Here is a 14,557-nt window from a genome sequence, read left to right on the forward strand (position 1 = left end):
TCCATCTTGACCATGAAACTGTCCGTGGCCCACTCTACATCATTACCTCACACATGGAAACAAGTGATACTCATGTGAGACTGTAGCTACTCCTTAGGTTGTCCAAACAATATGTGGTTTTCATGTCTTAAAAACATGGCCTATTAATCATCAGGTGGGTTATACAGTTGAAATGAAATATTGAATGGTTATTAGAAAAAGTCCAATGGTTCAAATCACGTGTTCAATATATTTTCATAATTTTAGATGCATGGAACTCACACAGTGATGATCTTGTGGTAAGTTGATCTGATTTTACACATGTGACCCACTTCTATGCATGAATTGGGGGCAGTTTCAAACCTCAGTTGAGCAGGTGCAACCTTCATTTCTCATTTTACTTGGGGGGTTTTAGGTTAGTGATCCTGCAGATGGAGGACTGAGGCATTGCTATCCAAGGGACTAAAGTCCTGTGCAACACCTGTTGTAGGTGGAGCATGCAACTATCATGCTCAGTAAGTCCATGGTGACATGTTTGTGACCTTGATTCACGTTCATCAATCATGACTCTTCTTGTTATGACCCGAGACAAACAATTATGCCAATCCAAAACTCAGGTGGCTACGTTACAGGGAACAATGGAATACGAACGGACAACACGATTATTTATGCATGGTCCATAAAATGTCCAGGTTGGCTTGATGACTTGGCTGGGCAGCCCTTGATCCGCTGGGTCACGTCTGATTCAGTTCAGCAGTTGTCTGCACAGAAAACATTGGTGACTTGGCCTGACCAGCCAATTCACTACCAAGTCCTCTGAGTTGCAACTTCGATTCAAAATCAAGCGAGTCAGCTAGAGTTTGTCCCTTAAAACTGTGATTACAGTACGTGGTTTCAGGCCTATGTTCTAGAAATCCCACAGATTTAGAAAATTCTGAGTATCACTTTTCTTTAATCAGATGCAGTGGATGTCAATTATCTTTCTTTCAAACAATCGCTTTGAAAGCCATCGATTAGATATCTAAAATTATCTTATGGTTGTGTGTTTTAAATCATATAGAGCACGGAAAACTAGATAGACGGTTCTAATTGATTCTTCATCTAACGGCATGTGCTATGGAGAGATGAATCTACTGTATTCCAAACATAGAAGTGCTTTTAGACGGATGGGTAGAAGCCATAACTGGGCCCATATATACTACATATTCAATGCAAGAAGCATTTGGACATTTCTACCCTCACTATTAGTTTCAGTGGTTTTAATATTCAAAGGGATATGAGAAAACTTTTTAATTGAATGTAGGGGTATTTTAGAAACTTAAAAATGTGGCTACTAACTGAATGATGGCTAAGAATTTTACCTGCAAAAACCAACCAATGGCTCATTCTTTACCCCGAGTAAGTAGTTCCACCCCAGTCTCTCTCTCCAATCTTCTCTGCCTGAATTCCAAAGTACAGTCCAAGACTTCGTATGTATTCGATGCATTACTTTTATTTAATGAGGACCAAGTTCATGTGGATGACATCCACCCTGTCAATCAAATGTGCCACTCTTATTTGGACCAGGGCCCAAAAATCAGGCTGATTCAACACTTAGTACACACCATGTAAAATAGCCGAGATAAGAAGTCTCATCATTTAAATAGTCCACGCGTGTGGTGTCCACTTTGGTGTCCACTTTGGTGTACATCCACCATCCAATCCACTCACCAGACATTCCACAGCAAGATTAATTGATTCTCCAAGAATCAGGTCATTCTAATACTCATGTTAGCCAATCCCCGTAAATTTAAAATTTTTAGGAATGATTTAACACTCTTCCCTGTGGTGAAAAACCCTCTTCCCTATGGTGCGGCTGATGTAAGTCTTGGATTTCCCTATAGTGTGGATCTAATGCATGTTTATCCCATAATGATTAGTTAGCTGGCACATGTCATCCGTTCCATGTGCTTATGCAATTCAGGCCATTGCAGTCCCAATTTCTCTCTTCCTTTCTCTCTCCATGTCATTGCACGCCACATCTTCTAACCTACTTAATAGTTTCAGGCTAAAGAGGAAGCACAACACTATGCATGACCTGAGGCCTAGTACTGGCCATCCCGCCCTTGGGCTGACAGAGTCAAAGAATATTGCCAGCTCTAATTCAATGGTCTCTTTTAATGTGGGCCATGTAAAATAAAACCTTATAATAAACTAGGCTTGATAAGCCCAAACAAACCAGCTTAAAATCTAGACCAAATACAACCATTGATGGGCCTACTACTTGGAAATTTGCAAAACTCATCCTATTGCCATTGCATGGCTTCACTTGCATTGTTTTACTTTTTCAAATTTGAGTACCTGGCGCATGGAGACAAGCCATACTCATGCCAAACTAGAGCTGCTCTTTACGTTATACTAACAATACCTAGTTTCAATGTCTCAAAAACATGGCCTATTGATCATCAGGTGGGCCACACCTATTGAAATGAAATGAATGGTTATTAGAAAGTGTCCAATGATTCGAATCATGTGTTATCCTATCATGATCATATTTGCATGATTTTAGATGCATGGAACTCGCCCAATGATGATCCTGTGATAAGTGGAATTTATTTTATTTTATTTTATTTTTATTTTTTTCAGTTAAGCTCGAATTCAATCGTGTGACACATGTGTGCTCTGTCGGTGCCAGAGCCCTTTTATTTCTTTTCAAAGTACACGAACCATTTCTGATCATGATCCGTCCCTTAAAAAGAAAACAAAGATTTTAAAAAAAAAAAAAAAGATAAAAAAAAGAGAGAGCCTTACCTATCATATAGACCTCTGAATAGCATCAACAAAATTACAAAAAAGAAATTAGCACCTGAAATGTGGATGCAATCTTCCAAGTGCTGAAAAGGCTAAAGAGGCTTTCAACAAAACTCAAGCCACAAAATCTGAAACAGACAACAAAGAGGCTACTGAAGCACTCACAAGAACCAGAAGTAGCAGAATCCCCCTCCATCAGGAACAGCAGCTCCTCTGGACTCAATTAAAAATGGGCCATCTAGAATGCACCTTTAATCAACCATCTGTGATAAGTGGATCTGATTTTATATATGTGACCCATTCATGTGCACGAGTCGGTGGCAGTTTCAAAGTTCAGGTGAGCACGCAGCCTGCGTTTCTCATTCTACTTAGGGGTTTTATGCATGCAGGGGATCTGGCAAATTTGAGATTGAGGATGGCTCTTGCCATCCTAGGGACCAGAATCCTCTCCAATACCTGTTGTAGGCAGAGCATGCAACTATCAAGCTCTGTGAGTCTACTGTGACATGTTTGTGATATTGACTCCATTCATCAATTGTGCCACCTCATGTTACAACCTGAGGGTACCGATTAGGCCAATCCAAAACTACAGGGAACAATAGCATATAGTTGGGCCACAAGATTATTTATCGACAGTCCATGAAATGTCCACCAACCATTCAGGTAGCAAATCATATCAGTGTAGGTTATGGTTTTCAAGCCATAGGATCCATGGATCAACCGTGTGAGTCTCACATTAATGTATTTGTTGTATATCCATGCTATCCATATGTTTTCTATCTCATTTTAGGGCCGATCCCGAACCTTAAGAGGATCCAAATCTTAGGTGGACTGTATCGGTAGAAATAGTGATGAATAACCATTAAAAGCCTTTTGTGGGCCACAAAAGTTTTGGATGAAGCTGATCTCTATATTTTCCCTTCATCCAGATCTTCCTGACATTATTAACATGTTAGATGTTAGATATCTTCAAAAAAAAAAAAACCCCTTTACGAAAACCTTACGACCTTTGATAATTTTAATGGTGAGGCACTCAATCACCGCTGTTTCCTTTGAGTGGTCCACCTGAGATTTGGATCCTGTTAATTTTTGTAATCCCATCCTAAAATGGTATGGAGAAACGGATGGATGGCATGGATATACAGAAAATCATCAATGTGGGCCCCACGGTAAGGGTAACACCCTGTTACCCGGGTAGTAGGCGGACGCAGTTTTTGCTGGGGACGCTGCTTGTAGCAAGTTGGCTACTGGTCGGTGCTTTGAGGCCCACTACGATGTTTGTGTTTTATCTTATTTTTCCAAGATTATTTTAGGGCTTGATCCCAAAAATGAGGTAGTTCTAAATCTCAGGTGGACCATATCACAGGAAAACAGTAGTGATTGAATGCCCACCATTAAAAACCTTCTAAGGCCCACCTTATTGTTTATTTGATATCCAACCTATTGATTAGGTCAGGCAGACATCGATGAATGGAAAAAAGCAAATATCAGTTTGATCCAAAACTTTTGCGGCCCTAAGAAGCCTTTAATGGTGGGCATTCAATCAACACTGTTTCATCTAATGTGGTCAACTTAAGATTTGGATCTACTCATTTGTAGGCTGGTACGATAAAATGATCTTGAAATAAAAAAAATAAAAAAATAAACAGCATAGATGAAACACATACATCATGGTGGGGCCCAGAGAGCACCGAGCAGTAGCAAGTAGCAGCATCAGTAGCCAATCCGCGTCATTTGGCAGGCAATCGGCATCCATACAGAGGTGAGACAGGTCCAACTAGGGCTGTCAATGGGCCGGGTGAACATGACGGGCTTGCCCGTAAGGGCCGGGTTTGGGTGGTGTATCAGGCCTGATAGTCGGACTCGGGCTTAAATCAAGAGCCCAATTATAAATCATGCCGGTCTCAGGCTTAGCTCTCAAAATCCCATTAACCCTCCCAGCCCTATAAATCTTTTCAACACCTACTTTTATTTCTTTTCTTTTATTCTCTTCTTCTCTCTCAAACATGAGGAACACCAAAATATCATTTATCCCTAGAGATATTCAGGGCTTGGGCTCCGGCAGACTCAGGTCACGCTTTGTGTAAATGTCCCGGACCGTACTCGAGCTGGATTATTTTCAGCCCGTCATGGGCCTGAGCTAGATTTGGGCTTAGGTTCATAATTACATACCGGGCTTGGACAGAGCTTGGCCCGGACCTAATCCGTCCCATTGACAACCCTAGGTCCATCGGATCTAATTTCAGCTATTATTCCTTGTCTAAGTTAGGGTCCACCAAATTGGGGTGTTTAGATCGTGTGCGCGTGCATTTCTACCCGCACTCGTTTTTTTCAGCGCCTGTATCAATTAACTCTCTCTATTTTTTCTATTTCTTTTTTCTTTCTTTTCGTTTCTTTTTTGGTAAGAATAAGACAAGCTGTTCTTGTCCAGAGTAACATCAACCTCCTTCGATAAATACCCATCCTCGTAAGTTCATAACAGACCAACAACAGCCATGGCCATACAGAAATCTCTCTCTCTTGCTTTTCTGCTTTTATTTTTAGAATTTCTTTCTTCCAATGCCTTTACAGCAGCACCAGCATCCACACTCGGAGAAGCAGAGGCTCTCTTGGAATGGAAAGCCAGCATCTTCTCACCACAGGCTCTCCATTCATGGTCACTTCCATCGGCTAATGCTAGTGCCAACACAATCTCTCCATGCAAATGGTATGGGATCTCCTGCAATGGCCTTGGAAGTGTAATAGAGATAAGCTTACCGAGTGCAGGCTTGCAAGGTAAGCTTGATAACTTGAGCTTCTCGTCATTTCCAAATCTCTTCTGTCTCAATCTCAGTGACAACACACTCACTGGAACCATTCCAGCTGATATTGGCACTCTTTCCAGACTCTTCACCCTCAATATCTCAATGAATAATCTCTCTGGAGTTCTACCTCTTTCAATGGCTAACCTTTCTCTCCTTTCAGAGCTCGACATCTCGTCTAATAAAATAACTGGGCCGGTTCCTCCAACTTTAGGTGACTCGACCAGGCTGACAATCCTCTACCTCTTTGACAATCAAATTTCTGGTTCAATTCCTGCACAATTAGGAAATCTCAAGAATTTGGTTGAGTTGTCATTGTGGAATAATAATCTGACAGGTCCAATCCCTCCTGCTTTAGGTAATTTGAGAAACCTTACAGCTTTGTACCTCTACAGCAATCAAATTTCTGGTTCAATTCCTGCACAATTAGGAAATCTCAAGAATTTGGTTAAGTTGGAGTTGTCGCATAACAGTCTGACAGGTCCAATCCCTTCTGCTTTAGGTAATTTGAGAAACCTTACACTTTTGTACCTCCACAACAATCAAATTTCTGGTTCAATTCCTGCACAATTAGGAAATCTCAAGAATTTGGTTGGGTTGATATTGTACAATAACAATCTGACAGGTCCAATCCCTCCTGCTTTAGGTAATTTGAGAAACCTTACACTTTTGTACCTCTACAGGAATCAAATTTCTGGTTCAATTCCTGCAGAAGTTGGGAATTTAATGAATCTCAAAAATCTTGACCTGTCCTATAACCTTCTAACAGGTTCTATCCCTTCCACTTTAGGAAACTTGACCAAGCTTGAAATCTTCAATGCAATTGACAACCATTTAACTGGTGAGATCCCAAAAAGCTTCAGAAATTGCACTAGTTTAACTAGAGTTCGACTCGAAGGAAATCAGCTCGTTGCAAATGTATCAGAAGCCTTTGGTGTATACCCACATCTCTATTTCATGGATGTCAGTCACAACAGGTTGTTTGGTGAACTCTCACCGAACTGGGGAGAATGCAAAAACTTGGCGAGGCTACAGTTATCTGGGAACATGATCACTGGTAGAATTCTTCGCGAGATTGGGCAATTGAAGCAGCTACAAGTACTTGGTCTTTCTTTGAACCATCTAGAAGGAGAGATTCCAAAGGGATATGAGAGGCTAACTTCTTTGTTCAACTTGAGTTTAAATGGTAACCAACTTTCTGGTCAGGTACCAAAAGAGATTGGAAAACTCTCCAATTTGGAGGTTCTTGACTTGTCAATGAATCACCTAAGTGGTCCAATACCACCTCAATTAGGGGATTGCTCCAAACTCCGATATCTGAAATTGAGCGAAAATGATTTGAATGGAAGCATTCCATTTCAAATTGGTAACCTGGTATACTTACAGGATTTACTAGATCTCAGTCATAACTCGCTCAATGGAGAGATATCACCACAACTTGGGAAATTGCATGTGCTGGAAAAGTTAAACCTCTCCCACAACAAGTTGTCGGGCTCCATTCCACCTTCTTTTGAAGCAATGTTCAGCTTGCAATCTATTGATTTTTCATACAATGCTTTGGAAGGTCCTCTTCCCAACAGCAAAAACTTTCAAAAGGCTCCTGCAATGGCATTCATAAAAAACAAAGGTTTATGTGGTGAAGTGCAAGGTTTGAGGCCCTGCAATACCCCTTCAATAAGGCATGGTGATGCAAGGAAAGGACGCCAAGTTATCATTTGCATTGTTTTTCCTCTCTTGGCAGCCTTGTTTCTTTTATTTATAATTGTCGGCGTTTCTTCCATTTATTCCCAAAGACAAAGAAATAAAGAGAAGGTGGTTCTTGAAAGGAGCAGCAAAAATCCATTTTCAATATGGAATTATGATGGGATTGATGCATTTGAACAGATCGTGGAAGAGACAGAGGGTTTCGACGACAAATACTGCATCGGAATTGGAGGGTATGGAAAAGTTTACAAAGCAAATCTACCATCAGGCCAAGTAGTAGCTGTGAAGAAACTTCACCCACTCGAAGGTGGGGATCAATCCGATCAAAGAAGTTTTAGAAATGAGATTCGAACATTAACAGAAATCCGTCATCGCAACATTGTGAAGCTTTATGGTTTTTGTTCCCATGCTCAATTCTCATTTCTAGTCTATGAGTACATGGAAAGGGGAAGCTTGGCTAGCATCCTAAGCAATGACAGAGGAGCTGTAGAGTTGGACTGGACTCTAAGGGTGAAGGTTATTAAAGGTGTGGCCCATGCATTATCTTATATGCACCATGATTGCACCCAACCAATTGTCCATCGAGACCTATCAAGCAATAATGTTCTACTGAATTCGGAACTTGAGGCCTGTGTCTCTGACTTTGGCACTGCAAGATTGTTGATACCTGATTCGTCCAATTGGACTACGCTCGCCGGCACTTATGGATACATCGCTCCAGGTTAACTGTTAATTCATTCTCCACACTTTAAAAGTTTTATTAGCAACTACTCTTTATTTTTTCTTAAGCTTTCCCTTTTATTTTATTTTATTTTTTGTTGGCAATTACATACTAAGGATTGTGCATAAGTTAACATACTGTTGTCAAATATTGCAATCTAGGGCAACTGGAAGATTCCTTAATCCAACAGCGGTAAAAGGCCTTGTAAAGAAACATACATGGGTTTGTATTTTTACAATCCCCAAAGTCAAAACTAATATAATAATGCAAACGAAGAAGATAAACGTAAGAACATCATTTTACATTATGCATGGTAGAGATAATGTGGTTCCATGGTAAGACTAACCATAGTTCAAGTTACCCAACTAACTTATGCATATTTTATCAGCTATTAAATTTGTGATGCTGACTATTTTTCTTAACTGTACATTTGTTGACCACCAATTAGATGGATGGAATCCTCCAATAACTATAATTTTTGGAACCAATTCCATCTACAATATGAGCCATGCTTTTAGATGGTCTGGATATATTTACATGGATATTCCAAGTGTATAGATGGATGTGTTATCACTGTTTAAGAAATGATTGAAAAAACTCGTTACTTCTGGCCCATACGAGTAAATGTGAAAATGATGTGTAAGGAAATAAATGTGGAAATGATGCATACGGAAATAAGGCATCCTTCAATGCTCAGCCAAGAGATCCCAGAGGATGGTTGGGTTTCCTCCATTGCACAAGGGTTCGACAGCTCTATAGTCCAAACCGTTGATGTGATGTCCCACATAGTGAATGCCTCACACACACAAAAAAAAAAAAAAAAAAAAGTAGTTCCAAGATCGAAAATCCTTGAAACAATGCCCATAGTACCCAATCCTAGCCGATGAAATGTGCAACTACAATGATACCTACATACACATCAATGACTTAAGTCATGTGTTTGGGATTCCCGAGGCGCACATAAAGGTAATCCCAAACATGCAGATGACCCAACACAATGATTAATCTGGTTCTTTTATTGAGCGGGCCACTACCATGAAAACAATGGATAGTTTTAGAAAAAATTGCCAACAGTACACAATGTATACGAAACAATGGACCATCCAGACTTTTTCGCTAGATCATACAAAACTTTGGCCAATTCTCTGCACCTCTCAGATGTGCTGAGTATGTCTTATTTGGCATATGCGCAGTTTATAGAGATGTCTTGGGGTTAACAAGCACAAAAACTTAGAAGATATGAAATCTAGATTAAGAAATAGAGGTAGGTTTGATATATGATTAAGAGTTTAGCTATTAACGATTAAGAATGAGAAATGATCATGACTGAACCATCTTCCTTCTTGCAGAGCTTGCATATACAATGAGGGTAACTGAAAAATGCGACGTATATAGCTTTGGCGTTGTGGCACTTGAAGCGATGATGGGAAGGCATCCTGGGGAGCTCATCTCCTCTCTGACACCACCAAGTAGACAAGATACACTGCTAAAGGATATGTTGGACCAACGTCTCCCGGACCCGACGGCTGTGGTTGCACACGAAGTCATATTTGTGGTGTCCATGGCACTTTCATGCATTCAGCCGGATCCAAACTCTCGGCCGACCATGCACCACGTGGCTCAAGAGTTGTCTATTGGTGGGTCTTCCTTTTCTCTAGGGCCATTCCATGCACTTACATTACATCAACTCATGGATCTTGAAGTTTAGTTGGGTGGATGAAAATCATCACGGTTGAAGGTGTGTAGTGGCAAGAACATTAATAATGTGTGTCTATTGTATGAAAATCATCCTATATGGAGAAGGTATTTTTCTTGCTATGATATGTATGTAATTTTGGTGTGTGGAATTGGTGTTTATCTAAAATGTAGATTTTCAAGTGAAGCTTCTCCTTCTTTGTGGCTCCCACTTGAATGTTTGTATATCGTGTGCTCCTACCTTTCTCTTAAAAAATAGTAGATTTTTAGGATTGGTGATCAAAACCCAAATGTTATAAAGGTATATATGTTGAAATAATAAAAATGTTTCATTGTATGTGTGATGGTTATCTTTTAACTAAATGTCTTCTAAACCAAAGAATTTACCTTTTAGGAGATGTTATACTTTTTTGAAATAATAGTTTTCTACTAACATATTATTTGGAGAAGAATGGGTATATTTATTAGCGAGAGAAGGTACCAATTGTGGTTTTGTTAATTGAAAAGGAAAAGAAGAAAAGAGAGAAAAAAGAGCAACGACTTCACACTCCGGCAATGTGACTCAAGATAATTATACTATACCTCAAGTCAAAGTGTCCTCTAAATCTACTCCATGAATAATTGGTAGGATTCGAGAGCTGATGCGGCCTGCTTTCTTCACCCATTAAATTAAGGTGACTTGCATAAGCTCCATGAGTCCATTTCTACTTTGAATCCAGCTTGAAAATACTAGCTTGGCCCATGGGCAAAGCTTGGGCCTTTCAGTTTTTGGTTTGGGCCTGGGCTCAAGTCATTTTAGACTCACCTAATTTCATTTGCTCCTATAGGTTGCAGGTTTCTCCTCTCCCACTCCAAAGGGGCGACCGAGAAGAACACAGTCTCATCGAAGCCTAATATAGTAATTTCACTAATCTCTAATTCTAATCTCATCCTCTTCCATTTCCTCTTGTAAGGAAAAAGAAAAGAAAGAAAGAAAATAATGAATTTCCATTTTAATTTATAAGGGGAAAGGGACGGGAAGCTTTGGGAAGAGAAGGAACAAGACACACACTCTCTGCGTACGGTGCGGGCGCCGTAGCTTTCATCTTCAAAAGAGCTGATGCGCTTCTTGCGCTTATCCCGCTAGCCGTATCCGCAAGTGTACGTAATCTACCGACCCCCGGTTTTTTAAGATTTCTCCAATTTTGGAAGCTCAATTCGGCTTTTATGCATTAGTTGGGTTTGGATGCTCTGCTTAATCATTCTTTGATTATTATTTTTCATGCATTTTCGTGCAATCTCTACATTCGATGTGGATTAGATATGTGTGACCTATAAATAGACGCTTAAGAAGTGAATTACTGCAACGGTTCACATTCTGACTATGGCAAGTTCCAAGCCTAATAGTGGGGAATCATCTAATCGAGGAGTTTTTATTTTTATTTTTATTTTTAAGGGGTGCATGGTCCATTGACTATGGGCTGCAACACGCCAATGGTCTATAGATCGCTGAACAATTGGGACAAGCTTTTTAGGAATGAAAGTTTCTGTATACTGTTGAAAGATTTGTGTCTGTATTTCACATTATGCTTTTAGTTTTTATTTTTTATTTTTCCTTTTCTTTTCATGTGTTTGAATGGAAGGATGACTACTAAAATGGGGATATGAATTAACCTGAAATCATCAGGAAATTGAAACCATGGTTTCCTCTTTTCTCTGTTGTTTCTTTTGGATTCCAATTTTACAGGGATTCCATGTTCTGTCACCTCATGTTATCTTCTTTGCCTTAGAAGTCATCAATGTCTCTTTTTTGGGAGAGATGAATCTGCACAGTTTTTCAAGGAAAATCTGAGAAATGGAAATCAGTTTGCAACACTACCTTTTTTTTTTTTTGGCAAATGGAGAAAAAGCGGGTTTCCATGGAAAGCAATTTCATTTGCAGGGTTAAAATGTTCCCTAACACCCCCTAAGTAATGTTGGTTTTTTTTTTTTTGTATGTGTCCTATTGTGCCACTTTCTTATGGGAGAAATGAAACCTGTGTGCTGCACACTAATTTCCTTATCTGGTGTAATAACTCTAATTGGAGTGGTCATAGTAGTCCTTGATCTGGACTATTCATCTCATGGACCTACCATGGATGGATCATATCCTAAAATTTGCTAGATGAGATGAATCTATACCTTTCCAATTGAACTATTTCGTAAGGAGTGCTGTCCATTTCCACCATTTTTTTTTCTACCACTCATTTGTAGGTGGGCAGTTGGACAGCTAAGATTGTCCAACCAGTAATATTTTTGTTACGTTGCCAATCCATTTGGGTCCACCTGCATCCAGTTTTTTTGGTAGCTAACAGCCTAACACATAACATCATGCATGGTGCATGGATTCGATAACCTCTTTTTCCTTGTTGACATAGGGCCTTTCTTTCCTGTTTAACGTATTAACTGTTTTGTGTCTCTGCGAATTAATGTTTAGGAATTTGGACAGACTGAATATTCTGTTCAAATGCATATGCATAGAAAAGTGCATGAACATGTACACATGCATTAGCTTTTATGAATGGCTATGCTGTTGTCATGGCATTTTTCTCTCCCCTCTGTCATTATCATTCACTCCTGCACATAATGTCCAAAGTGTAATTGACTCGCAAGCTCTATGTTTGATGTTCTAAAACTCAGGCCCAACGAAGAAAGCAATCCTTTTGGTTTCCAGTTTCGTTAAAATACAGCCAAGTTGCTTTTGAAAAAAATAAAAAATTTAATGCAGCCAAGTTGTTGTCTACTTGTGACATGGCAATTTTCTTGTGAAAGTAGAATTTAGGTCAGGCGTGTCGATTGGTCCGCCACTTTGTCCGCTTAACATGAGAGCATAATTTAGCAAGCTTAATGAGACAACTACATTTTCCTTTCCTTTTGGATCTTTTTTTTTCCCCTACTTTTTTAATATGCATTTGTTGGTGATTGTATTCGAGAAGTCAAAGGAGGAATTCTGTTTCCCATTTCCCACAAAGATGTACGAGAAATGTTTTCTATGACATCCATGCTTCCTGGAATTTCATGATGTCAATACTGACCAAAAAAAAAAAAACTCCATCACACTTTTGACACTTTCGTGCATTGATCAGGATCATAGATTTGGTGGGCCATCATGTGGATAGGACTTATGAGTACAAAAATCCTGATGACAAGATTATGATAACCATTCCAACAGTGGTCTGAATATGGACAATTTTGTCACCAAGTTGAGCTAAAACTATGCATTTGTCAATGCAAATGTGAACGTGATGGACTGATCTGGATCCATGTTCTTTTGAAATCGTTAGCTAGAAATGTTGTAGAATAGTCTCCAAAGATGAAGTCGCTGTGGAAATGATTCCCACCAGCCCACTGGTCAAAACTACTGGTCAATCAATCTCCTATGTTTCAACCAGAGGCAACACATGCCAAAAGGGAATCAACACGCTAAACACGAAATTTTATTAAAAGTAACCACAATGTGCTGTTACACACAAAGCCAAAGAGGCAGTTATCCTTTGGCAACTAAAGAAAAACCTATTATAATAAGAAATGACCAAAATGCCCTTGAATCTCATCACAAACATATAGGCTTATCTTAAACTGGTTGTACGTCACATAAACTGTATCAGAATTGTATGATCATGGGATCCTTCTGAAGCTGGCTTGATAGTGACCAATTTCATGACGTTCTAATATTGTTATGCCCAGAAAGTGGCCCACCAAAAAGTGACGAAATACCAAAGGGAAACTTGTTGAACCAATACTGACTCAGTCTAACCCTAAAAATTAATTCAAATAAATAAATCCTATGAATTCAAGGACCATTTGTTTGATCGCATGGGCCCCATAATATATATCTGGCTGTTCATCTCATCAAACTTTGGATCAGACATAGATCATCAATCAAGACAATATGGATGGTTGGAGTAGTCAGGTCTTTGGTCAGCCAGATTTTGTGGCCTTGTGGGTGCAGCAAATGTCCACATTCAATGGGAAAAACTCAGAACATTTGGCATATGGACCATTTCATGGGTCACAGTTTTTTATTCCTTTCTTTATCTTCTTGTAATGTATATAGTTTTAGCAGATTCTGTAAGTATGTTGTTTACTGATTATCTTAAAGAAACAGATAACTGGAGTGTGAAGGCCATTACGAGGAAGACAACCGGAATGGGAAGGATGAGGTATTTACATCATGTGCCTCAAAGGTTCAAGTGCAATTTCAGAGAAGGTAGTCTTTGCTTCTTCCATCTTTGTCAAGATTGAACTTCTTCCGAGGAAGACAACTGCTGCTGCATAGCGGAATTGCTTCAGTTTTGGGGCATGTCTCAAGTATCCAGTTCCTGTATTTGATCTTGTTGAATTTTATCAATTAGGTTCTTTTACACTGGAGATATTGCTATCTTCTATAGAGAATAGACTTTTCGACATCTTAAATTGCTGAATAAGCATGAAGTTTTTGTATTGGGATAAACCATTCTTTGGTATAAACATGAAGTTTTGATGTTGGGATAAACCATTCTTTCCTTTTCTGTATATTTGCCAGTTGCATTTTCCAGCTCAAGCAGGAGGATTTCTGTTGACCCTTTCGATAGACCTAATGCCCAAGAAATCAGAAAGAGCAAAAATAGGTTTGCTGGTCTTATGTTGAATGTTCACGATCTTGGTAAACCTTCAGTGACAGTTTGTGTCTTACCTAATATTTTTAGAAATTGAGTTTTCATTTGTAACTAGATGCATCATCTTTCATTTCGCTACTTAAATCATGGGTTTAGGGCCTGCAAGATGTTGCAAATTGTATGAACTTTAACCAGTTGTCACTTTTCGTCTTTTTGTCAGCATTACATGTTTTTTATATACCTAATGCATT

The 14,557-nt window shown here is 39.3% G+C and overlaps 1 protein-coding gene and 1 long non-coding RNA gene across 2 annotated transcripts; both read left to right on the forward strand.

The window, feature by feature from the left end:
- The first annotated feature begins 6,296 nt into the window (after positions 1-6,296).
- On the forward strand, positions 6,297-9,737 carry LOC131239046 (MDIS1-interacting receptor like kinase 2-like). The gene is made up of 2 exons (XM_058236608.1): positions 6,297-7,995; positions 9,345-9,737. The coding sequence occupies exons 1-2, from the start codon at positions 6,297-6,299 to the stop codon at positions 9,701-9,703; spliced, it is 2,058 nt and encodes a 685-aa protein (XP_058092591.1). The 3' UTR covers positions 9,704-9,737.
- Positions 9,738-10,515: 778 nt separating this feature from the next.
- LOC131240579 (uncharacterized) lies at positions 10,516-14,339 on the forward strand. Its single transcript, XR_009168820.1, has 4 exons — positions 10,516-10,588; positions 10,695-10,830; positions 13,817-13,918; positions 14,234-14,339. It is a non-coding gene; the product is annotated as an uncharacterized LOC131240579 (long non-coding RNA).
- The last annotated feature ends 218 nt before the right edge of the window (positions 14,340-14,557 follow it).

The sequence above is a fragment of the Magnolia sinica genome, chromosome 3 (genome assembly GCF_029962835.1).
Source record: "Magnolia sinica isolate HGM2019 chromosome 3, MsV1, whole genome shotgun sequence".
In the NCBI taxonomy this organism is placed as follows: Eukaryota; Viridiplantae; Streptophyta; class Magnoliopsida; order Magnoliales; family Magnoliaceae; genus Magnolia; species Magnolia sinica.